We start from the raw sequence: 26,727 nt of genomic DNA, 5'->3' as shown, positions 1-26,727 counted from the left end.
ATCTATCCTAAATATACATTTTACACATGTGGGAAATGACAAATGTACACAATTATTCATTATAGCATAGATTATAATAGAAGATTGGAAACTAGCCAAATGTCAATCAATATGAGATGAATAATATAAACTATGCTATATTTAAATAATAAAATACTATGTAGCTATTAGAATAAGGAAGCTCTGTATGTAGTGATGGGGAAAGATCTTTAAGGTACTATGTTAAAGCTAAAGCAGGGACACCTCACCGTGTATATTTTTATTCTTGCTGGTTTCTGAACTACATGAATGTATTAACTTTTTTTTTAAAGAGAGAAATTGTAGTATTTTTTAGGATTGAATTTGAAATTTTTTCTCATATCTTTCGGGGTTGGTAAAACAAGATCAATATTGACAAAATGATAGCTACAAATACCCATGCTCTGGTTCTCCTCATCTTGGTCAATGAAAACATGATCCATCACAAAACTGAGGAGTTCAGACTGAAGTCCAGTATCTGGATTAAACACCAAAGGCTGAAGGCCCTCCCTGCCACCTGTCATTAATTGGTGGCTGAAAATCATCAATAGATCACAGAGTAACATGAAAGCCTGGAATGCAAAGGAAATTCATCAGTAAAATATTGTACAAATGTAGCTGTAACTACAAATCAATATTAATGAAAATATACTAAATTAAATACAGCTCAATAGCAGTACCATAATAGAAATTCTGAGTATTCAAATTGCAGCTACTTAATTTTAATTTCCAAACTGAATAAAATTATTTTGTCTCATTACATACTAGTCATACTTAAGACTCTCCACCCCCCTAAATATAACCTATTTCTTTTACTTGGCTGTATTAACTCAAAACAGTTGATTAAGAGATTTTTGACTTGAACTCATAAAATATGAGTTAAACTCAACTCTGGAAATACAAAATTGATATAATAAATTAATGACAGATGTCACAAATCAATCTTATACTGCATAATCAAATAATAAGCATAAATCTTAAGACAAACTGTATAATTCAACAAATTACAATGTAGTACTCTAAATCTGTAAGCTCCTATTGTAGATTCTTCTTTAAAAAAATCTATTGTAAAATAAAATTTTTAACAGTAGGTTAAAATTGAATTCAAGATCATTCACATAAAAACCAGTGACTGAAAGCTTCCCAACAAATGTAATCACATAAAGAAACTTTCAATATATTTCCCCATAGAGAAAGTATTATAGTTATGTTGCCACATTTATCCTATTTAATGGATGGTACAAAATAAACTTGTATCATCAGTTTATTGAAACTGAAAGATTTTGTTATGGAATAACTGAGGGCTCTGATACCTCAAAACAATCCACTCACCCCCTTCTAAAAATTGACTTCTATGGGAAAACATAATTTTGGAACGTATCTGGAGATGGCTGTATACTTGGCTGTTTACCTCCAGCAAGACTCATGGCAGTTCATGCTCTAAGTACAAAACCATGAAATACATTATTTGAGTCACTTGAAAAGAGGAGAACATGAAAGGAATCCAGGAAAATATATATTTTTAACTGAGGCCATACTTTTGCATGTCACCAAACAGTGAGGATGCAGAAACACTGAATTTTTGGCTTAAATGTCCTGAGCTAGTACTTTTTAGACAGCACTGGTTGAGTTCAGAAGGTTTAGAGAATAAGGTTTAGGAAAGACCATTTCTGTTCCCATTTACGTTAGATGCTGATAACTCAATATAGAAGAGACCTGGATAACCTATTTGTAAGAAGAGATAGCAAAGGGTAAGTACTGCTGTACTCTTTTAGATATAGACTCGTTTTCTAGCCCAACATCATAATAAAAAACGATATGGAAAAGGTATATCTGTTTTATATAAAAATATTTCCTAATAGAACAGAATAATTAAATAGATTACAAAATCACTTTGTGAAAATGGTATTGCCTTGGGCTCCACTTTGACCCTCTTTGGTCTACGACCTTTCCCAAGGCGTGAGGAGTCTGTTGGACCAATGGGATATGCCCACCTGCACCCCTACTTTACATCACTGCCCAGGTACAGGGATTCAGGAATTCCCTGCCCTCACAGACCTGATTCTGCTACCAGGGGGTGCACAGGCATCTTTCCTAGACACACTGCATCCCCAGTGTGTACTCCTAGGCCCTAGGGTAATCAAGGAGCAGCTGTTTGAGGAAGTGATGTTGATAGTTCGGATATGGGGGCTGAATTGTTCATATGCATGTGTGAGGAGTTCTACCTGGTGTGGGAAAGAGCTGAAGGTGAGAAGAGAAGGTGGACCCTGTGCCAGCTCCCCAACCCTCCAAGTTCTGGTATAGAACTCGTAGGAATCAAGAATTCTAAATTTGAACCCGGCCTTCCAGGCCATTATGACAGTATACTTGTCAAGGTACAAAGACATGTAACAGGGTAGCTTACTTTATAACTTAAATATTCAGACATCTATATTCTTGTCCCAGGTGCCACAAATGTTAGGGATAAACCTGCATGCTAAGATGTAATAAAAAATTACATCTTCTTAAAAAAAATTTACATCTTCTTACTGTTCTTCAGTAACTCATTTGAGTTATTTTTATTGAGAGCTCTTAACTGACAATTTCTTACCTGTTCCTTCACTGGAGTATTAACATTAGATAGGCACTGTTGGCAAACAGCCAAAAAGGATTTCACTGTTTTCCTCAATACCAACAAATCCTCCTGTAAGACACATTCAAATTTACAAGCATGAATTACAATATCCTAGAAAACTGATCCAGAAGAAATAATAAATGGAAAATAGCCAAACTAGTTTATTGTTAAGGAAATTCATAAAACCAAATTTATTGTTGGGAACCAAATCATATAGTTATTTCCTAGTTATCTTAATGGAAGGGTCAGCGAAACTGATAATCCTGAATACTCAGCTCTATTTAGCTTTGGAATGCTCAGTATGATTTCCTCCAACATATTTTCCTTTATCAATATGGTTTACTCCGGCTGATATTAAAATTTTTAGCCATTCCTATAGCAAATACTAGCTGATAGTAAAGTGAGAGAGTGCAGCAGCATACTGAAAAAAATCAATTAAGCAATAAACATGTACTCCCATATTCTCAGGACTCTGCAAAATGTCAAGGGGAAAAGATAACTTTAAGATAGTGTCCATGTTCTCAAAGAGTTAACATCTTAGCAGGGAGTTAGACCAATTAAAGAGTAATTAAGTGTTTACTTTTTTGGTGTTAACTCTAACTGTAGCAGAAAGAGCTGAGTTGGAGGCAGCTTCATAGAAAGATGGCCTTTAATCTAAGATTGGATGGGTGAATAGGATTTAATCAGATGGCCATATAATATTCAAAATGAAACATTTAAAAAGTATAAAAGGAAATTTAAATTTATCAAGTACCTATAATGTGCCAGGCACTGGTATGAGGGCTGTTACATAATTCCATATTTATATTGATTAGAAGAAGTAGTTATTATTAGCAAGTGTTTGAAACCAGGACAGTCTGATATCAGAGTTCACGTTCTTTTCACTGACTAATGAGCAAGATGCATGCAGATGACTCAGTATGATATCAATATTTAAAATAGTAATGAAGAGTAATTAAATGAGCATAGGCTGATGTAGAAATCACTTTTAAAAAGTACTCTGTGAAACTAAAATTCTTTGAACTACTCTATTTTGTACAGATGACCGTACTTATTCCTTTTTGGGATCTTCACATCCCAAATAATGATACTTTAAAAATTATACATATTTCCTCTTGCTAAAATGAGTGCAATATTCAGAAGAAGGAATAAGATCATCTTGTGCAGAGTAGTAAAAAGGACACTGCCTCCAGTACCTTTAATGTTCCTGCAGATGAACATCCAACAACCAAACCTCAACATTCCTTGACCTTTAATTTCAAAGACTCACAAAGCATTAGGGGAAACAGACAAGAGAACAGGCAACCGCAACAGAATGTAAGGAGTGCTATGTTGGAAAGCCTAACCCAGAGTCAAAAGTAGTCACAGAAGGGTTCCCAAAGAAGACTACATGTAAGCTGAGTTCTGAACAACTAAAAATTATCTACCTATAGAGAAAGGTGTTCCAGAGGGCACAGAATGTTCAAAAGCCCAGAGGCGTTTTTGAGAGACTGCTAATTTATTGCAGTTGAGGCACAAACAGGGAGGAGAGTGGTGAGAGAAAACTGAAGAGAAAAAGAGGACCCATTTTCCATTTAAATGGAAAGTACTTAAAATGCCATGTTAAATTATTTGGCTATTATCCTGTCGGCAATAAAGGAACTAATGAATAGGATTTTTATCATGAAGTTGCTAATAATTTATGTTAAAGAATCATATTCTAAGCAGAAGGGAGAAGGATATAAAATAGGGAGGCTAGTTAATAGCAAATACAATCTTCTGTTGAGGGCTTATTATGTACCAAATACTGTGTTCTAAGGGGCATAAATTGAAGTCTCACAATCACTCTATGAAGTAAGTGGTTAATACTCCTATTTTACAGATGAGGAAACTGAAGTTCAGAGCACATATAGATTCTAAGTGATAGAGTAAGGATCCATACCTAGGGTTATCTGACTCTAAAGCCCATGCTTCTAATCATTATTCTACAGTTCATCACATATTAACAAAGGCCATGGGAATAATCTAAAATGAGGGCCTGAAAATGAAATGTTGGCAGAAAAGATGTAAACAGAGTGAAAAGAAATTAAAGCAGCAGGATTGATAGAATTTAGGAACTAATCAGAACAGGGGATGTTGATGTTATGCCTAAATTTCTAGGTAGTTGCCTACTAAATGGCTTACAGTATAAGTCACCAAGATAGTTAACACAGGAACAAATGCTAAGGTAACAAGTTTGGCTTTAGAGATGATGATCTGCGATCCCTGAAAGATATGCTACTAGAGACGTCTAGTAGGCAGTTGGATGAATTCAAAGTCCATGGTAAAGAATCTGAGCAAGAGTAGAGACTTGGGAGTCCTCTGTATTTAGCTGGCAGCAGAAGCAATGGAAGTAGATGAGACTGTTAAAGGAGAATATGTAAATAAAGAGGGCTGACAAAAGTATCCTGGGGAACACCAATATTTAACAGATGGATGAGAAAGAAGAGCATATGAAGAAATCTAAGAAATGGTCTGAGAAGTAAGAACAAAACCAGAACATGGCATCCCAGAGGTAAGGAAAGAAAACATTTAAAAATGACTAGAAGGACTTCCCTGGTGGTGCAGTGGTTAAGGATCCGCCTGCCAATGCAGGGGACACGGGTTTGATCCCTGGTCCGGGAAGATCCCACATGCTGTGGAGCAACTAAGCCCGTGAGCCACCACTACTGAAGCCCGCGTGCCGAGAGCCCATGCTCTGCAGCAAGAGAATCCACCGCAATGAGAAGCCCGCGCACCACAACAAAGAGTAGCCCCCACTCGCCACAACTAGAGAAAGCCTGCGTGCAGCAACGAAGACCCAACGCAGCCAAAAAAATAAAAAAAGAAAAAAGAATGGAATAGTTTAACAATGACAAATGTTACCAAAAAACAAGATATAAGGATTAGAAAGTATTGCAAGGATAAAGCAACTCAAGGTTGTGAGTAACCTTGGGTTGAACACTCTCAAAGTAATTAAAAGGGCTAAAGTCAAACCACAAGGGGTAGAAAGGAGATAAGAAAGAAGGCAACTCTTTCAAAAAAGTTTCACTGTAAAAACTAAAAACAGAACTACCATATGACCCAGCAACCCCACTACTGGGCATATACCCTGAGAAAACCATAATTCAAAAAGAGTCATGTACCACAATGTTCATTGCAGCACTATTTACAATGGCCAGGACATGGAACCAACCTAAATGTCCACTGACAGATGAATGGATAAAGAAGATGTAGCACATATATACAATGGAATATTACTCAGCCATAAAAAGAAACGAAACTGAGTTATTTGTAGTGAGGTGGATGGACCTAGAGTCTGTCATACAGAGTGAAGTAAGTCAGAAAGAGAAAAACAAATACTGTATGTGAACACATATATATGGAATCTAAAAAAAAATTAAAAAAATGGCACTGATGAACCTAGTTGCAGGGCAGGAATAAAGATGTAGACATAGAGAATGGACTTGAGGACACAGGGTGGGAGGGGGAAGCTGGGGCAAAGTGAGAGTAGCATTGACATATATACACTACCGAATGTAAAATAATTAGCTAGTGGGAAGCAGCAGCATAGCACAGGGAGATCAGCTCGGTGCTTTGCGATGACCTAGAGGGGTGGGATAGGGAGGGTGGGAGGGGGACGCAAGAGGGAGGAGATATGGGGATATATGTATGCATATGGCTGATTCACTTTGGTGTACAACAGAAACTAACACAGTATTGTGAAGCAATTATACTCCAATAAAGATCTATTAAAAACAACAACAACAAAAAACAAAAACAGTAAAGAGTGAGAAAAATAGGATGGCTGTTAGAGGTCTTTTGGCGTCTTTGTTGACTTTTTCAATATAAAAGATTTGAGAATATTTGTTGAATAAATAACTGAAAGAAAAACAAAATGCAGGCCATGCTACTAACTAGCTATGTGACCTTAGAGAAATTATCTTATATCCCAGGATTACAGATTTTAAAAATCTATAAACAAGAGGGTTGAACTATGTATTCTCTGAGGTTCTATCGCATTCTGTGATTCTGCTGAATTAATTTAGGCACTCAAAGGAGAACATACAGGTGCTAACTGGTAAACGTAGTATGCAAAGGATGAATGTTCAGTTCCTGCTAGTACCTAGAATAGTGCTTGGCACATGGGCAGATGTTTAGTAAATATTTGCTGAATGAAATCCAAGTACACATAATACAGATGATACCACAATCCTAGGGAGAAATATGTAATGTGTTCATTTTATCACACAATAAATATAATTAAAAAATGATGCTAGGAGGTATTAATGCTCCTTTATTCCCTTAAGTTTCATGGTTAGTGTGCAGTTTGAAGCAGTCTAGGGAATCAGCTATCTTTGGAGTTGGAGGCAAAAGATTCCTTTAAAGGTCAATCATAAAGCAAATGTGTCTTATGTAAAATGATTACTTGCCAATTCATCTGAGGAGTTGTAAATTTAACATCACAACTAAGTAAGCAACCTACTGATTGTAGCATTTTAAGAAGAAAGTGGAAATGGGAAGTAACCAAGGAAATACTGAGAGAAGCTAAAGGCCTTCTTTAGCAATAAGTTTAGCATAGATTTGGATGCAACCTAAATATTGAATGCTCAAGAAAGTTAACTTAATTGTAATCAGTTAGAATTCATTGAGAGAAATATAAGCACCAATCAACAGGTTTAGGTAAATAGGCACAGTTACTGTATATTTAACAGAGTTAGCTAATCTCATATAGTAGATTCCTTTGAACAGCTGGGAACGGAATTTAGGTTTTTTTGGATTTCAGAACACAATTTTCCTACAAACTTCATTATGCTGGCATCTTACACTACATAAAGTTAACGTTTACTTGGCACTTAACTGTGTACCAGTTACTAATCTAAGCTTTTCACATATTAACTCAACTAATCCTCTCAACTGTGATGGGTATTGCTATTATCACTCCCATTCTACATATGAAGAAACAGGCACAGAAATGTTAAATGCAGGCCCAAAGACACAGTTAGTAAGTGGAGTAGTAAATTATCCAGAGCAGTCTGCTTCCAGAGTCTGTGCTCTTAACCATTTTGCTATAATGACTCTTTTTATAATGTGGGAAAATTAACATATTGAAGAAACAGGCAGCATTATGGAGGCAAGAAATTTGAAACTCCAGTTAGTCAAATATATTTATATATAAACAAAAATGCCAGTCAACCCAAAAGACGCTGAAAAAGAACAACCCAAGAACAAGGTATGCTAATTATCTAGACTGCAATTTTAAGCAACTAGAATGTTCAGGGAGTGCCTCTAACGCTTTGAACACAATGGAATTCTACTTAAATAAATTCTACTTACTCTTTCTAGCCAGAGTACTTGAATTATAGGGATGAAACTGAAGGCAAAGAGTAGAAGAGTAATCTCCTCTCTCAGTCCATATAAGAGAATGTAGACTAAGTATATGGTGCTTCCTTTCAAATGTGTTTTCCTAGATGAAACCAACATTTTCTCTTATTTTCAGAAAGCAGCTTGGCGTTAAGAGCACTTTTTCCTAAAGTAGCTATGGAAAGGAATTCAAATGGGTCAGGTGAGAAGATTACACTGAAATTTAAATTATAATATCTTGGCTATATTCTTTTGTATGCCTTTTGCAAGTTGCTTCACTAGCCTGGCTAAAATTTTTTTTGCTTCCCTGTAGATCTAGTGAAACCACGAATTAGAAGACTGAAACCCAATATGCTCTAATGTGAAAGGGCTAAAACAGTTTCAGTTTTTCAGTGATCTATTGACAAAAATAAGAGAAATATCTCTTAATGAGTTAAGATGATGTTTTAAAAATACACCCCGACCAGCAAAATCTCAACAATGAAGACTCCCAAATAAGGCTGGCACAATTAAGATGGTGAATTTATCATATAAGCTATATTAGAAGTTTTCTCAAAGGTACAAAAAGGCTCAAAATACCCTAACATCTTGGGAAGAAAAAAAAAGGTCTTAAATGTAGATTGCCCCTTAACAGCTAAGTACTCCATATGATTATAGTCAGTGAGGAAAGATAAGGGTGTAATTCCGAAACACACAGAACATGCAGATTTTAAATGGGTGATTTCTTTTCATTTTGTATCACAATTTTATGTGTCTAGAGGAAGACTAAATTTAGCTGTCCTTTTATCCACAACTATGAAATACCATTAAGGTAATCATAGCCAGAAACTGAAGCCATGGAAAAACTAGCAGTAAATACATAAAACTAGTTCAACATTATCTGACAAATACACATTTTTAGAATAGGCAGAAATAAAACAGGATAAAGGTGTAAAATAAGGACCTAGATCAGGCCAAAGATCTTAGAATATGAAAATAAAGCCTGTTAAGAATTTAGTGATCAGTTTTCATGATAAAAATGGGGCACAAAACTAAACTAGTTACAAACAAGACCAAGGGGTTACCTTACTAGGCCAGGGACTGGCAAACTTTTTGTGTAAAGGGTCAGATAGTAAATATTTCAGGCTTTGTGGGTCATAATGTCTCTGTTCGAACTACTTAACTCTGCCACTGGAGCAAGAAAGCAGCCCTAGTCAGTACATAAATGAATGAGCATTACTGCGTTCCATTAGAACTTTATTTACAAAAACAGGTGTCTGGCCAGATTTGGCCCATGGGCTATATAGTTTGTCCAGTCTGTACTGGGCTATAAAGCTCTTTGGAGGTATACACTGTGTTATGCTTATCTGTACTTAGCATCATTACTAACATATAACGAGGCTCATTTAATTATTTTTCAGCTCAACTAAGTCATTCTATCATAGTAAATATGATAGAAACACATGTAACTAAATTCATTCACTTGGGATGCATCGGTGTCACCATTGTGGTAGGGTAAACCCTATGGAATATCTTTGAAATTGCTTTCTTATATGAATAACTGCTACTAGCTTCTCTTTTGAGGTTAAGGAGTGAGTGTACCACTCTTGTTAATACACAGTAAAATAACTACTGGATTTTTAAACCCCAAATGTAATACCTAGTTTTCAATGTTGTTGCTGTTCTTGGCGATCTGAATCCCCACCTGCTTGACTCCTGCCATTGCCTCAAAGGCTAATCCACTTATGATCCAGGAACCCTTAAGCTGCCTACTGTAGTTCCAAAACATCTTCTGATTTCTCTTTTCTGTGATGTACAAAGATGAAGAAGCTAAAGGAGGAGTCAGAGGAACAGGGGAAAAGTAGTGACTGTTAGGACCAAAGCGAGAGATTTGAATTCCCAGATTTTCAAAATACAGATGGAGGACAAAATCTACCATGCTATATTCCAAACCTACAGTAGATACTGAGCATGTTTACATGCTCCCATAACCTTATATAATAGTTCATTTAGTATTAATTTTTGGTTTTGGCAGGGGAGAAGATTAGGAAAGCACAGACTAGGACTGCAGTTTAATGCCATCAAAACAATAATTATTGTTGACTGAAACATTTCTTTTAATTTAATCTTCCCAACAACCTTATCCAGCAGTGAATATCACATATTAGGAAACTGAAGTTCAAATGTGAAGTAACTTGCATACCTTTGTCATAGGTGGTAAGAAATGGAGTCAAAATTCAAACTCGGATTTAACTCCAAAGACCATGCTCCAACACAAAAAATGCTGGAAGTATATCCTATTTATAAACTGGGAGCTTCTTATATATATAAATTAGGTGAGCAACAACAAGTCGTTTAAACAAATACCTAGTAATTACGGAATGACCACTGGAAAAAAAAATTTCAAAATAAAAAACCTACTGTGGAAAGGAAAAGGCATTACTTTATCAGGGAATATTAAATAGGTTAAAACACTTATTTCCTTTTACTCAAATAAATGGCCTGACAGGAAAGTAAACTTTTATCATTAATTTTGGTGGAGAAAGATCTCCAATCTCTGTACTGAAATGTGGGAAGTGTTAACGTTTCATTTAAATATTCTTAATGTTGCTTTAGTCCTCTAATAAACTCAGTTAAAACACATTTTTACATTATAATAATTGTTATTTAGAGTAGATCTTCTCAGTCCTGGCTCATTACTTAGATTCTGAGCTATTAAATATCTTAGGAGTTAAGAGTATTTATAAAGTGGTACTTTAAAGACCACTGTCCCTGTGTAAGTAAAAACAGCATCCAACTGGACAGGCTAGGGAAGCTGAGGAAGCCTTATGCTGTCCTTCAAGGGGTGGGAAGGTATTCCTTACAGATAGAAAGCTCCAAAAGTAGAGGCCCAGGAATAGCGTTGCAAACACAGCATAGAATTCTTAATAGACTGTTGGAATCATGACTTGTAAGTTCTCTTCTAAGTTGAACATATTTACTTCTGATTTCCACAGGTTTTTAGAATGTTAAGAGTTGGATAAAACTTTGGACAAGTTCAGAGTTCAGTATAAACAGCCATCTACTTATGTATTCCAGATTTTAAAAAAAGAACATTCTGAGAGCTGAACAAGAAATGAATATAAAAACAAGTCCTGGATCTTTCTCTCCTAACTTTCCTAGACCAGCCAATCAGGCACTTGAGATAGGATATATTAATAGAAACAAAGCTATCAAAGAACGACTCTGAAGTCATGGACCAATCAAAAAGAAAGGCTTAAAACTAACTAGATAGTTACTGAGGATAGTCTTCTCAAGAAATAAAAGGTAGGGGGAAAAGATCTAGAAAAGAATGAAGTAAAATGGTTATAAACTACTAAAAATTCATTCCTAGAGGGATAGCTATTATTTCCAACTCTTGGCCCCATTCCCTTCCCCTTCAAAGCAGTTAACTCTGCAGATGGAGAGGTACTATCTATATTTTGTTACTACAGGAATTTGGGGGAAGGACCTGAGTGAGCTATCTCTTTTCTTATTAATTGTTATTCTAAAAGGACTGGGAAGGGGAGAGGAAGAGATCTAGAAAGCAGCCTGTAGAGTTTTATACACAGCAAGGTTAAACATGTCTCTTCATGGGGCTTGGCCACCACTAGTCCCATCTTCACCCTAAACTTCTCCTTTCCCCAGTTTGTTTGGAGGTAAACAAGTTGAAATTTGCAGAGGAGAACCTTCAGTCAAGAGGGTGATGGAGGAACAAATTTCACAGTAAACATGCTATACTCCTCAATAATAATTTGACTTGTAGCTCTCTGGGGGATGTAGATTGTCTTTAATTTAAAGACTTAGGGATAAGGCCTGGGTCCAGAATGCAGCGATGTTTGCCCCAGGCCATTCCTACTGCTGTCCAGCATAGAAACATGCAGGGTGAGGCAGAGAGCACTACAAATTTAAGACTACAGAGAGTAGGACAGCTCCTCCCAGGAGGAAAAAAAATTGAGGATAAATTCTAGATCCCCAGGCCAAAAAAGGCAATAGGGGCATTAGTTTAGCCCTAACTCTTATTTACCTGGCTCTTTAAATGTCTTTGTATATGTCCAGAAGGAGCTGAAGGAAGAAGGATGTTTTCTGCTACAGAGAAGAGAAACTGAAGGCTGCTTCTACAGGACCAGCACTAGGGGGCACCGGAGCAAAGTATACTGAGCATGACCTGTGAGACTGCCAAAGAGCTTCAACTCTGGAAATTAGGGGAACAGAGGAAATACCCATTGGTGAAACCCAGTGCACTTCTATTTCAAATAAAGATCTAATCCTGTTCTTGATACAGTCGTCTCGTATACTTCAATTTACAGAATACTGTTTACTGTTGAGTTAAATTATAATTTGAATTTAAACTTCAAATATAACTACCATTCATAATACCCCGAATGACAGTGTTCATGACAATAGGGAAGAAAAATAAATTTTAGAAAGTACTCTCTAAAGAGCAATTTGGCAATATGTATTAAGCCTTAAAAGTATGCAGTCTTTGATCAAGCAATTCCATTTCTAAGAATATAAGATGTAACAATGCAAAACACAGAACAAGCTTTTGCACCAGAATGTCCACCACATAATTAATTTTATTAGTTAAAATGTTTAAACAACCTAAATATCCAAGAGAGGAGAGTGGTAAAATAAATTATGGTATAGCTATACTAGGCACCACCATGCATACATTAAAAATATTATCTATAAACATTTAATAAATGAAGAAAATGTTATGTTAATTGAAGAAGAGACAAAATTATAAATACATCATGATCTCAGTAAGATTGAAAAATATGTAAGAAAAAGTAATAAAAGAAAATACACCAAAATATTAACAGTGGTTATCCACAGGTGGTAAGATTTGGAAATTTTATTTTATGTATATAGTCTTTACAATGAACACATACTCAAGTAAGAAAGCTCAAATTTAAGAAAACCATTCTACCTTGTCTTTTACACCAAAAACAAATAAGCATAATTTATTAATTAAAAATGTAAGTGACCTCTTCAGAGATTTAAATGAATTTCTATAAATGTAACAATGAGTAGAGAAAAACAGAGCAGTCAGGTGGCCAGCTCCCTCACTAGATAAATGGCTCATTCTATATTAACATAATTATTCCACAACAAAAAACCAAAATTAATTCATGTAATAAGACTTTCAAGTTGTCTCTACAAAATCAATATTACAAATGTTAAATATATAGACCCCAAGGGTCTGCTGTATTACATTTAAATTTCAGGAAACAAAGGGAAAAAAAGAATAGAGAATTTCAGGTGAATCATTAGCAAAGTCTTCCATATACTTTCACTAAGCCACTGACATTACCAACTCAGCCATTTAAAATCACAGTAACTTCTCATTTAAATACCTTTAGGGATACAGAATGATGAAAGAAAACTGCCATGTGACATAATTTTTCAATACCCAACTAACTGATAACTGATATTGCTAGTTTGTGTTCAGTGAGGAGTCAACCAGTGTGTCCTTAGAAAATCTGTTTTTAAGAAAACCACCACCAACAAAACTCTATAAACGTAGTTGTATTAAAAGCTTCATAATACAAGATTTTAAAGAGTACTAACAGAAAGACACTAGGATTGAGATTCAAAAGACTTGTGCTGTAAGTCTGTGATTTTAGACAAGTCTCAATTTTTGTTAAGTATTAGGTTCCTTATCTGTAAAATGGGATTATAACATCCACTTTATAGGATTATTAAGCAGATTTAATTAAATTAGAGCATTTATATTAAAGTGATTAACAAAATGTAAAATATCAACAAGGTAAAAATAACAATGCCCCCTTTTAGGCCTTACCTGAAACAAACAGGTTTCATCAAATTATTTCCAAATTCCTTTATAGCTCTAATATTACATTTACAAACAACAGAAGAATGCTGCTACACCAAATAAGATACAGAACATACTAAGCACTTTTCTAGTATTCATTCAGGTCCAACAACTCAGTGAGTTATATGTGATAAACCAAAACCTATGATTACAAGATGGAGAATCAAGAAGTTTTCATAGTAGTAGTTTTTAAAAATTAATTTTTGTGATATTAATATTCACTTTAAATATCAACAACAAAAACAATCCCTCAAAAAGTATCAAAAGGTATAAAGGGAAAAGTAAATTTCTTTCCTGCGTATGCTTGCCCCCAAAGAATTTCTATTTCCCAGAGGTAACCACTGTTAAGATTCTTGTATATTTATCCAGACATCTTCAGTATAGCAGTTATTAACCTTAGCATAGATTGCAGAATTCTAGAGCTAGAAAGAATTGGCCCAATACAACTTTAAATTTCATAAAATATAACCTGAGACACAGATAAGTGATTTTTCACTTGTTATTAGTACCTGGAAAGCCCTTTACAACTGATAAAATGCTTTGATATAAATTATCTATTTTAAAATTATTTAAGTGACTTGCCTAAAGGTTATTTACACAAGTTAATGATGTGGCTGAGACTATAATTAAGAAGTTGATATCTTATCAAGTGGGATGTTAATAATATAGATTACATGTGTACAAAGCTGATGTATGTGGCTCTTACATTTTCAGAGATATCCTATATCATATAGGGGATTAGAAAGTTTGGCAATTCCTGATCTTGTGATTATTATAAGTAAGAATCATTAAAATAATTATTTTAAAAGGAGGAATATTAGCAACGAAAGATTAATTTTTCAAGTTTGCATGTGTCCTGAAGATTCATGTTTTTCAAGATTATCTTTTTGAGAGAACCACTTTTAAACTACAGATGCAACCAATACACGATTACTAAATATACTTTGGTTTACAAAAATTATCAACAACTTCAAAGTGAGAAGAAACAACTTGAGAGACACCTAAGTAAGGAGAAGTTCACACGTGATATAAATGCACACAAAACTACAAATGGGAATCAACTGAACAATAAAGCACCTAAAAGATGCTATGGCATTCTTTCTGGAATGAAGAAAATCAGTGTTGCCTGCAAAATCTGCATTGCCACTGTGGCAATGACAACAACAAAATCTGTAGAATGGTTAATGACAAAAAGGAAGTTATTTTTGTTAGGAGAATGTATCAGATGAAAATTAAATAGAAAGGCAAGGAATCTCAAAATAATTCTGCTGTAACAGGATTAAAAAAATAGAAAATATTCAAAGAAGTAGGTCCAAGAATAGAGATTCTCACTCTAATTATGGAACATAGTTGTAAAGGGACAGAATTTAAATTAAATGGAGGAAATAACCACTAATTATGCTAAAGTTTTAGGCTAGTGTATATTCCAAATTTACTAAAATGTAGTTATCAACATTCAGTTAAAATACAAATAACTCAGATAACCAAAATGATGTCAGTGGAAAAAAACAATGTAAAAGTCAACCAGGTGAAAAAATCAGAATAAAAGTAATTGTGTATAATATATAAACTCTTGCTTTCAAATTTTAACTTACATATATTCAATCTCCTTTAATCTTACCATATAAAAGAACATTTTAAAAAACATGAAAATGTAATATAGTTTTAAAGTGGTTTTTGTTTCCAATAAAAGAGGTTAACTTTGATTTTTGCTTTTCAAGACTGAAACTGTTAATAAAATAGAAAAAAAACCCCAATTACTTCCAAAGGCAAAGAAATCCTCAAATTATTCATTGGAAAGGACAAAAAGAAAAGAAATTCTTTCTCTGAGAAAAGAACGCTCCATATCAAGCAGTTGGTTCTATATGGAAATGTATTATTTATGTTTTTTACTGGTTGAATAGCTTGTGCTTTGTTAAGCTGAGGATATGTAAACATCATAGTATTTTTATTTGGTTCATTATCAAGTGTTTTCTCTTTACTCATATATTCAAGACTCTCTGATTTCATAAAACAATTGAAACATATTTGTTTTATATTTAAGTCAGATAATTCCAATGTATAAAATACTTTTTTAGTCTGATTCTCTTCATGGTTTCTAATTTTCTTTTTAGTAGAGTTTTTTTTTTTTTTACCATGAGCTCATTTTTCTTAAAACTTTGTGGAAAACTCTTTGAGGCAAGTTCCTTCAGAAATGATTTATATTTGATTGTCTTAGGTTGCTTGGGGATACCACCACTACAGAACATTTTAAATCAAAATCTTATTTTGTTTTTGTTTGTTTTTTTTTTCTAATGGACCACAGAAATTGTAAGAATTTAGGGTGCAAACCTATGTGACAGTTAGCTCATGGTTATAAACTTTCATGGGTGACCTATTTTCCCCACTTTAATTAATGACAAATTTTAAGACAGGCTGTTTTCCTTATATTCCCCCATGAATGGAACTGGTATGGATTTATTTCTAATTTACCCTCATGCTGGGTGTAGCTCTTTAGGATCCCAAATTTATCAAGGAGACATGCTACTTACTAGACTTTCCTCCTCGCGAGGGTCTTGGGATTCGCCTAGATTAGAAAATATCTTCAAGGTTAAGTAGGCTTTAGTACTATGCTTGACTCTCTTGGATCCTAGTTTCACTTAACTTCTGGTTTGTATTTTCCTTTTTGTTTTGCATGGTCACGTGTAGATTAAAAATTAAAAAAAAAATTTTTATCCAACGATGTAAACTTAAAAAATAAAAGTGTTGTTTAGTTTTGGCCCCAAGGTGCCATAATGCCAGAACTGAAAGCTACATACTTTTGTCTTTCAATATTATTCTCTTTTTTATAGCATGTCACCTATCAGAGCTCTTGTGGTTTCAACAACAGTTATCTCTTATTAAGAATTTAAACTTTGTATATACATATAACTCTGTGTCTACTGCTCGAAAAACTGTTTATCTTCCAAAGAGGTAAAATATATATATAGGATAAAACAAGAATTGATAACAATAATTATTATATATTTTATTAAAATTATAATTTGTTACAATAACTGATAAAAATAAATTATTAAATAATGAGTTAAGCAAAGTTATTTTGCTTTAGTAGTACCCCTTCTGCCTACAGAAACTCTTACTTACTTTGGAAGGAGAACCATCAGTAATTTTCACCAACTGCCAAAGAATCGAGTAATGGGAACACTGCAGTGCCTGTACGACTATCTGTATCAAATAAAAAATTCAAACAAATGAGACATAATTTACGTTTGTACAATATTAAGAGAACAATATTTATCATAGTTTTTATCTTACAATAAGGTTTCAAGTCCAAATATTTGTAGAATTAATGAGAATGTATAAAATAATATTTAGTTAAAAAAAGACAAAACCAACATATCAATCTAGAGAATAAAGATAATGTATCTCGATAAATATGGACCCAAATGATACTATGCTTTAAACAAAACTGCACTGTCAGAATACTTTGCTCAGTCAGATTTTTAAGGGGAGATTGAAGAAATTGTTTTTATCCAAATTTTACACCTAAATGATTACTTATTTTGTTTTAAAGAATTTTTAAAATAAAACACATACAGAAATGTGCATAAAACATATACAAAACAATGATTGAAGTATATGAAGAAAATACTGTGTCACAGATTAGTCTTTGTAGAAAAATGTGGATATTCTTTGATATGACACCAATACTCCAATTTACATTTGTGAGAGAAAGCAAAAGACATCTTCCTCTTACTATGAAAATAGTTTGATCTTATGAGCCTGCCCTGGAAATTCCCCCAGGCTCCCTGGACCACACTTTGAGAATCACTGCTCTGGGAACAGGACCGGCTGGGTCATACAGTATGTGTATATTTAACTTTACAGTAGATAGTACCAAATTTTTGTCCACAGTGGCTGTATCTAATAGTCTCTGACAGTTCCTGTGGCTCCATGTTTTTACCAACATTTGATATCATCAGATGTTTTAAATCTGGTGATTTTATTATGTATGAGTATTATCTTAATGTGGTATTAATTTACATTTTTCTAATTACCAATGGAGATAAGCACCTTTTCATTTTTCATTGGGCCTGAATTCCTGTTCTGTGAAATGTTTATCCATATTTTTCAGAGAGACAAATAGAAGAATTTAGGAAAATAAAAACTGGTTAAGAATCATAATAAAAAAGAAAATTTCATTTTGGATAGGTCTTTTACTACATTTTTGTTTGAATACATGGTACATCTTTATTGCAATAAAGCATGTCTGATAATATGATATTCCTTTATGATAGTGTCTCTATTATTTTCTCCTCTTGATAAACTAAAAACCCTAAGAGAATGTAGAGAATAAATCAAAAGAGAAATCAGTAAGTGGAATGCTTCAGGAAGTACAATTTTGGCTGGTTTTACTTTAAAAATTTCAGGTTTCAGATCACGTAAGTAAAAGATATCTGCAATGCACCTACTCAGCACTGAAAATAACTCATCAGAATTAGAGGGATGAGTGGTGCTGCTTTTCATACAAAACTAATAAGATGTCAGGGTTTTATTAAACATGATAATTAAATGATTGATTCATGTCAGAATGCCAGAAACAAGACTACTGAAACACTGTCAACTTATGAACATTAATGCTAAAGAAATCATCTTACTATACTTAGGGGACACTCAATATGGTACACCTCTGGTTCTGAGACACCTTTTGATAACCTTTACTTTATAATAAGAAGTACTAAAGTGGTTTGTGTGATTTAAAACTTTTTCTTGAATTTGAAACAATCTGCACTGTTAAATTACTAGAAGAGTGATATACAAATGAACATTAACCAATGGGAAATTAAGATATGGAAAAAAGTAATGTTGAAGAACTGCTTGATTTTGGTTATATCTATCCTAATCATTACAAATATCATTTCCTTTCCTTCTACATTTCTATGACCTATATACTAGGAATTATTCAAAGTGTGTTCCAAAGTTGTGCACAAGTTTCTTAGATGTGGTTATAAGAGAGAGATTGGTCACTTCAATACCTATTTCCAATAGAGCATCTCCATTTTAATTTTCAATATATTGGTATTCATCATACATTTACTTTAAAAGGGCTCCACTGTATTATTTTAAAATAAAAAGCTCACTCTTATTGACTGGGAAACATTTTGCTTTCTCACAGGTATAATTATATAACAATACAGTTGATCACACTTCAAAAGAAAATTCAGAACTCTTTCTTCCAGGCTTTACATCAGTCATATTGATTTTATCCCCCATACTATCAGTGTTATCCTAACTCGTCAAAAGTCGTTTATTTAGCAACTTCATCTTTCTGTAGTACAGGTAAAACAAGAAGGACAAGCAATAAAAAACTGAAAAAGCCAAAAGAGATTATTCTAACCTATTAGCACCACAGTCCTTCTGCCTTTTCTTGACTAACACTGCTCTGACCCTGGAAAGGATCTTCAAATAATTCCAATTATTCTGATGACTAAGAATTTCTCCCAACCCTACTCTTCTGACCTCATTTTTCCACAAGGCAATGATGTACCTGGAAGGACATAGTAATGTATATTGCACACTTCTGGGCAAAAATTAGTTAAGAAGCAGGACTGCCTTCTCCATCTTCTCCTTCCCTATCTGCCAGCAGGATACCTATAACTCAAGAGACCATGGGTCCCTGAATGACTTGGCAGTGCAGTGACACACCGCTTCCTTTAATTGTGCCTTATGGTTATGTAAGTGAGAAATAAATTTCTATTGTGTTAAGCCTCTGAGATATTGAGATTAATCTATTATAGCAGTTAGCATTACCTTAACCAACATAAAAATTATTTTTTATTAGCCTCTTTTCTTAATAATTACTTTTATCTATTTAAAGGAGCTAGCTCTACCTTTGATTAGCAGATTGAATCAATGAGAATCATTCAACCTACAGCTAATGATATATCTTGAAAATGAAGATGAACTGTATTATTACATCTAAGTTAAGACCAAGAGATAAACTCTTAGAGTGTTTAAAGTTTAGAAAAACTGAATTTGCCTGAAAATAAAACCTGACAGGAAACTAATAAATGCATGTGTAGATATAGGTTATCTACACATATAGGACATGTTTAAAATTCTGAAAATCCACATAATGACTGGGATAAATTTAGGCTCTTTTACTTTTCTGTTTGCAAGAGACTTTAAAGGGGAAGGAGGCTCAAATTTTTTAGTGGACAAGTACATGACAAAAGAGTGAACTAAACTTAATACTAGTCTGCTTCTGATATCCAAAACTTATCTTTTTATCATATTTAGACTTGGTTAACATGAGTGACATTAATATTCCCTTTTAAAAAGAGCCTTTAGGTACAAATTAATAATCAACATGGTTTCACCAAAAAGGGCATAAGCCTGGTAAATAAGTACATGAAAAGATGTTCAACATCATTAGCATTAAGAAAATATATATTAAAAAGCACAGTGAAACACCACTACATATCTACTCGGATGGCTAGAGTAAAAAATATTGACAATATCAAGTGCTGATGAGGATGCAGAACAACTGGAACTCTCATACATTGCTGGCAGAAATGCAGAATGGTACAGCCACTCTGGAAAATGGTTTGGCAGTTTCTAATAAAGTTAAACATATACTTATCATAAGACCCAGCAATTATACTCCTGGGCATTTACTTTAGAGAAATGAAAATTTATGTTCAAACGAAAGACTGTATACAAATATTCATAGCACTTTTTATTGTGATAGCCAAAAGTTGGAAACAACCCAAATATCTTTCAACAGTTGAATGAATAAAACAAACTGTGGCGCATCTACACAATGGAATACAACTGAGCAGTAAAAACAAACCAACTACAGACTCACACAACAACTTGGATTAATCTCAAAGGCATTATGCTCAGGGTTTACATACTGTACAATTCCATTTATTTGGAAATTTCAGAAAGACAAAACTATAGTGATGGAAAACAGATGGGTGGTTTTCAGGAGTTGTAAGTAGCTCAATCATATGACTATAAAGGGATAATATGAAGAAGTTTTGGGGATGATGAAACTGTTTTGTATCCTGATTGTGGTGGTGACTATGTACATCTATACATATGTTAAAATTCATAACTTTACATAGGAAGGAAGACAAGTCAGTTTTACTGTATGATAATTAAAAAAATAAGAATCAATGTGGCAAAGAGCAGAGTTTGCAGTAATAGTTTTGAGTAAATGCGAAGAAAAGCACAAACATTGAGGCTAGTAACAAATAAGCCTTAATATAATCATAAGCAAAAACTGGACTAAAATTAAACTTAACTCATGTATTATGTTCTGTCTAAAGAAATGTGTTGATTTCCAGTTCACAATGATAGGTTAAGTACCAGCATCTAATCTCTCCCCACAATTCCCACTGAAACAATACAATACAAAAGAAGTTTGGAAAATATAAAAATACAAAATAATAAGAGTTTGACATGGGGCAAACATCAGAAGGCATGGGATACTATAAACGGTAGTAGCAAATTAGCAGTAGAAAATTTGAAGAGACAATGAAAAGAATTTAAAAGCTTGGTTAAAGTGGGTATGTAACAGCTATGAGACTTTAGGCAAGTTATTTAATATCTCTATGTTTCAGTTTCATAATCAATAAAATGAGAATAACGATGTATATTTCATAGGGTTGTCATGAGGCTTCAAGAAATGTATGCACATAAAGACTTAAAATAGTACCTGGTACATAATAAGTACAAATCTTAAATTTTCTATTATTGATGGCTTGATAGGCCCAAAGTTACTGATATGATTACATTTCCTTCTTTATGGGTTTAATCACACTAATTTGTAATATAGCACATATTTACCAAAATAATTTATGAATTGTTTTTTATTGGCTTTCAATTTTTAGAATCTGGAAAGACATTCTTGGAACTATGTATTGAAGCAGAATTTTAATATTTAATTTTTCTTAGATGTTGCCTAAGAGAAGGTTTAAACTTTCAGATATACAGATATACCAACAGGAAATTGGCACAAAGGCCATAAAACAGGATAAGGAGAATTTAAATATTTTTTGCCTTCATTTTACAAAAAAATGTATGAAGAAATACTACAATAAATTCTGAAATGTGGGTTCTTTACAAACTAATGACTATTGTGTTAAGGAACTGCAGTAAGTTTTATATTTTCCATAGGTTAAGAATTCATTAGCATAGGGGTAGGCATAAACAGACCCTGGAACATATTCTTGTGCCAGAAAGTATGGAAGTGCTCAAAAAAATATTTAAAGCACATAGGAGCAGGCTGGGAAGAAATTCCCTCTGGCTAAATCTGCAACAATTTCAGCACCAAAATGAATAACAATAGTACTGTTTTAACCAGATGAACAGAATAGGAATAAAACAGAAATCCATGAGTCCATACTGATACTAAATTTTAAAAAATAAATTTAAAATTTAAAAAGGTAAACAAATGAATAAATACATAAATAACCAAAGGGAGAAGGGAAAGTTCTTCCTTATAGCAGAGGGCCAACAAATAAATATAAATGACAGAGTTAGGAAAACACCACTTAAGTTACCATTTTGTGACTATCATAATAATAAACGAGCCAGGCAAAATCACAAAAGAATGCTCCAATTATTATGTCAAAGTTTGATAAGAAACAGGATTATTTACATAGTCTTAAAGAATATTCCCACAGATTACTTCTTCATCTAAAAAGAAAATGGTAACTCTACACGGGAGATACTTAGCAGACCTCACTAAAGTGATCAAAATTAATTATCACCAATACTGAACAAACTGCCATCATGTGCTTCCTGATGTGATTCACTGAAAACAGAGTATCATTTATGTAGCATTCCTGCCATGAATGCATAATCTCAATCTAAATGTGTAGATCAGACAAAAGTAAATGGAGAACATTCTATAAAATAACTGGTCTGTACTCTTCAAAATGTCAATGTCATGAAAGGCAAAGCGTGAAAAACCATTCAGATTAAAGGAGAACAAAAAAAAGACATTACAAAAATGCAGTGTGGGACTTCCCTGGTGGTGCAGTGGTTAAGAATCCACCTGCCAATGCAGGGAACATGGGTTCGAGCCCTGGTTGGGAAGATCCCACATGCCATGGAGCAACTAAGCCAGTGTGCCACAACTACTGAGGCTGTGCTCTAGAGCCCATGAGCCACAACTACTGAGCCCAAGCGCCACAACTACTAGAGCCCATGCGCCACAACTACTGAAGCCCACGCGCCCAGAGCCTGTGCTCTGCAACAAGAGAAGCTACCGCAGCGAGAAGCCTGTGCACCTCAACGAAGAGCAGGCCCCGCTCGCCGCCAACTTGAGAAAGCCCATGCGCAGCAACGAAGACCAAACACAGCCAAAAATAAATAAATAAATTTATTTAAAAAATTTTTCTAAAAAAAAAGAAATACAATGTGCTATTATGGCTTGGATCCTGGGCTGGAGAAAAATTGCTATAAAAATATTATTAATATTTATTGTACACATGCATATTAATATTATATGGGGAGGAAGAGCGAGAGGGAGAGCGAGCGAGGGAGAGGCTCGCAAGCATGTAAGAGTACAAATGGGAAAAATTATTGACAATTGATGAATTGAAGGAAATAAGAGAGCTGATTTTTCGATTATAACTTTTCTATAATTCAACTTTAAAAAAAGCATTTTAAGAATAGCTAAATTTTTTAAACGTTGGTTTTACCTATTCTACTATAATAGTTAAAATAGCACTGACATGAGAAAAGGTAGATCACAAAAAGAGGAAGGAAAAAGAATTCAGTTAATCCTGAAGGGTGGGACTGTGAAACTTCTAGTTGAAATGGTTACCATGGAAAACAAACAGTCAAGCATATAAGGACAATACAGTTCCCCCAAAAGAGCTAGAAAGTTTTAAGGTATCTTCAAAATGTTAAGCATAACTGAGGGTTAACAAACAGCAAACATTTTGGCAGTTCTTTGATATCCTTGCTCTAAAAGAGTACTTTCTTGGATTCTAATTAAAAGGAACAGAGTTGGAATTTTAAAAAGTAAGCTTGCATGGTCCTATGAAGAAACGGCTGAATACAGGTTTTGGATTCTCAGTACTGGGTATCTAAAGAGATGTTTCTAAGAGATGCTAAATGCTAAATAATTTCTGATTGCTAAAATAAATAAGAGTACAATCTAGTAGTGATGTACTCAAACTTCATACACGTTTCAAGTAATAAAGAATATGTGTCTAAGAAGTTAACAAAGTTAAAGCAAATGTCACATAAATGCTCTCTTACTCAAAGAAATTAAAACAAAATTGGGTAGGTAATGCATATGCAGTCAAAATAAATAACAGAAAACCAACATAATCACAGAAAAACATTGTGAGACTGTAACAAGTCAGGTCTAAGACAATAAATGATGGTATGGAGAATTAAAAATAAATTTAGATATAGTTATAATCTCCAGATAAAACAGAGAAGTGCTATTCTTATTCTCTTCTTGAGGAAAATGTGAAAACCAAAAAAAAGATTATCTTAACTCTATCATTCCCTTTCAACTCTGAAGCACAGCTTAGAATATCAGTGAATTGCATTTAGGCTACTGAAAAGTTTGAGATGAAAAGAGGATCAAAGCTGAAGAGTAAACAATAAATGAAGAAAAACAAGGGGTCAAATTTTCAGCATTTTCCCACAAACTATAATAAAACACCTAACATAATCAGGGACATTTGTTATTAAGAGTGGCTATAAAGTAGAGATCAAAGACATGAATTAAGGCAATTTAAGAGTTAATCATAGCAATAATAAAGCATTGTTTCTATGATGAACTTTTAACATGAAATTATAATTTTGTTATATCTATTGATTACTTTAGTATAATGAAGTGTCATCTAAGCATCCCATATTACTAAAACAGGAATGGATGCGCTCACACCTAAACACCACCTTATACCTAACTTATGGGGTTGGTGTTTTGGTCTACATGAGTGAGTGTCTGCAATGTATAAAATAACCCTTAGTTCTTAATAACAGACTGTTACGGTTAATTAGCAATAATTATAATTGTTAATTAGTAATTAACAAGTTAATTCTCATACAGAAGTATTAAATTCTTAATTCTCTGTATGATAATTAAGTTGACTATTCCAAGTCTCTTCCAGACTGGAGAAAGTTTGTTGAATTCCTGCCCTTTTCACTCCAACTTACATATGAATGCAAAAAAGTCTAAAATCTGCTAAAGGCCTCCAAACTTATGTAAATATGATTCACCACAAAAACTAAGCCATATCTAAGGCTTACTATTATCATTACCTAGAACAGTGCCCAAAATACAGCCATGATCAGAAATTTTCATTATATTAAACTGATGAAGTTTTGAAATTGCTACTATAGTAAGTAATGGTATTTTCCCTAAAAGAGTAATAATGTTTATGTCAAAATTAAATATTAAACTTTTGCTACATTATAGCAAACTTTTTCTATTTTTTTCTGCTCAAATCTGAAGATATAATATATCTATCTGTAACACTGAATCACTATGGCAATAATTCTCAAAGGAAGTGGCTGCGTTTAAGAATTATCAACTATGTTCCATGAAAGGCTTTTGATAATCCTACACGATATCAGAAAAACTTTCTAAAATGACACAGAAAGAATATCAATAAACTCCTACCTGTTCTGGCATAGCTCCATGTTCAATTCCAGTCTTCAATAATCTGTAGCAATTACCAAACAGATCCCATTTTGTGAGATCATGAGCGCTAAAATAAACAAAAATGCATTAACTTTATTCTAGAGTGGAGGAAGGTTTAAATTTGTTGAGCTCAGTTTCAATGGGGGAAGAATAAAGTAACTTCATTTTCTAGTAGAATTGTAAAAGTTCCATAAGGAAATGTTCAAGTCCCCAAACTTAGAAAAAGAGAAAGAGGGAGAGGGAGAAAAAAACAAAGAAAGAGAGAAAGAAAAAAAGAAGGAAGGGGGGAATGAGAGGGGGAGAAGAGAAGAGGGAGACGGGTAGAGAAAGACAGAGTGGAAGCTGATATTAGGAATTCATTAAAAGAAATTAATAACAATAAAACTTCATATGTTAAAGTGAAGGTTACCATTTCTTTCTTTCTAGTATGTTTTAAAGCACATTTAAACAAATTCATTCAGAATTTCAAAGTATAAATACATGCGTAATTTTTGAAAAAGAGATTTGTATTCACGAGATGGAGATAAATAAAGACAAAGTCAGGGTAAAGGAAATATGGCACAGTTCAAAAACTTTAGTGTAGCTATTTACATGTGCTGAGGACTTCTGAATGAGATAACACTGACAGTGTAAATTCTCATGAGCTCTGCTACTAAAAATAGTACGATTACTGACTGTCAACTTTTATTTTCAAACGTCAAAATATTTTCTTAAATAGGAGTTTTGACACTGGTTGTCAACTTTTATTTTCAGATGTCGAAATATTTTTTCAAATAAGAGTTTGTTTCTCCATGGAATTCCAAAAATGTACTTGTGTATACAGAAAAGGCTTAGATTTTAGACACTGCTTTTGAAATCTGAAGTATTCATTAAAGTAAGGGCTACACCTAAACGTTCTTTTTCACAACAAAGTTCTTTATTTTCCTTTCTCTATGGAGAAGATAAGCATGTTTCATTACAAGGAATATGCAAATTACAATTTGAAAATGACACCTATTTCACTGATCTGAGCCTTTTTTCCTTATTCAAATCCAACAGTTCTTCTACATAGTAAGAACACAATAATAAACAAACTAGACAAACAAGAACAATTCAGGAAAAAAAGCTTATAGAAATAATTTTGTGGCTTTCTCCAAAGCTGTGATTTTTATTTAGTAAGATTTCTAAGAGCTATCAACTGAAAATTATACCTATAAAAACTCTAGCTGCAGAATAAGCCCATCTAATTTGTTAATTATA

At 33.6% G+C, this 26,727-nt stretch overlaps 1 protein-coding gene across 3 annotated transcripts in view; it reads right to left on the bottom strand.

Annotated features, from left to right (window-relative positions):
* The window catches only part of STAG1 (STAG1 cohesin complex component), a 430,559-nt gene that overhangs the window by 22,278 nt on the left and 381,554 nt on the right, over positions 1 to 26,727 (bottom strand). For 2 of the 3 annotated variants that reach the window (XM_061194628.1, XM_061194630.1), the window contains 4 exons: positions 25,468 to 25,555; positions 16,953 to 17,033; positions 2,609 to 2,701; positions 416 to 590 (listed from right to left, as the gene is read on the bottom strand). In XM_061194628.1, the coding sequence (XP_061050611.1) occupies positions 416 to 590; positions 2,609 to 2,701; positions 16,953 to 17,033; positions 25,468 to 25,555 (437 nt within the window). The remainder of the gene's footprint in view (positions 1 to 415; positions 591 to 2,608; positions 2,702 to 16,952; positions 17,034 to 25,467; positions 25,556 to 26,727) is intronic. The other variant, XM_061194629.1, reaches the window with a different exon arrangement.

Source organism: Eubalaena glacialis, chromosome 6 (assembly GCF_028564815.1).
Source record: "Eubalaena glacialis isolate mEubGla1 chromosome 6, mEubGla1.1.hap2.+ XY, whole genome shotgun sequence".
NCBI classification, from domain to species: domain Eukaryota; kingdom Metazoa; phylum Chordata; class Mammalia; order Artiodactyla; family Balaenidae; genus Eubalaena; species Eubalaena glacialis.
Note: the sequence above shows the minus strand (reverse complement) of the source record. Positions and strands in the feature narration are given on the sequence as shown.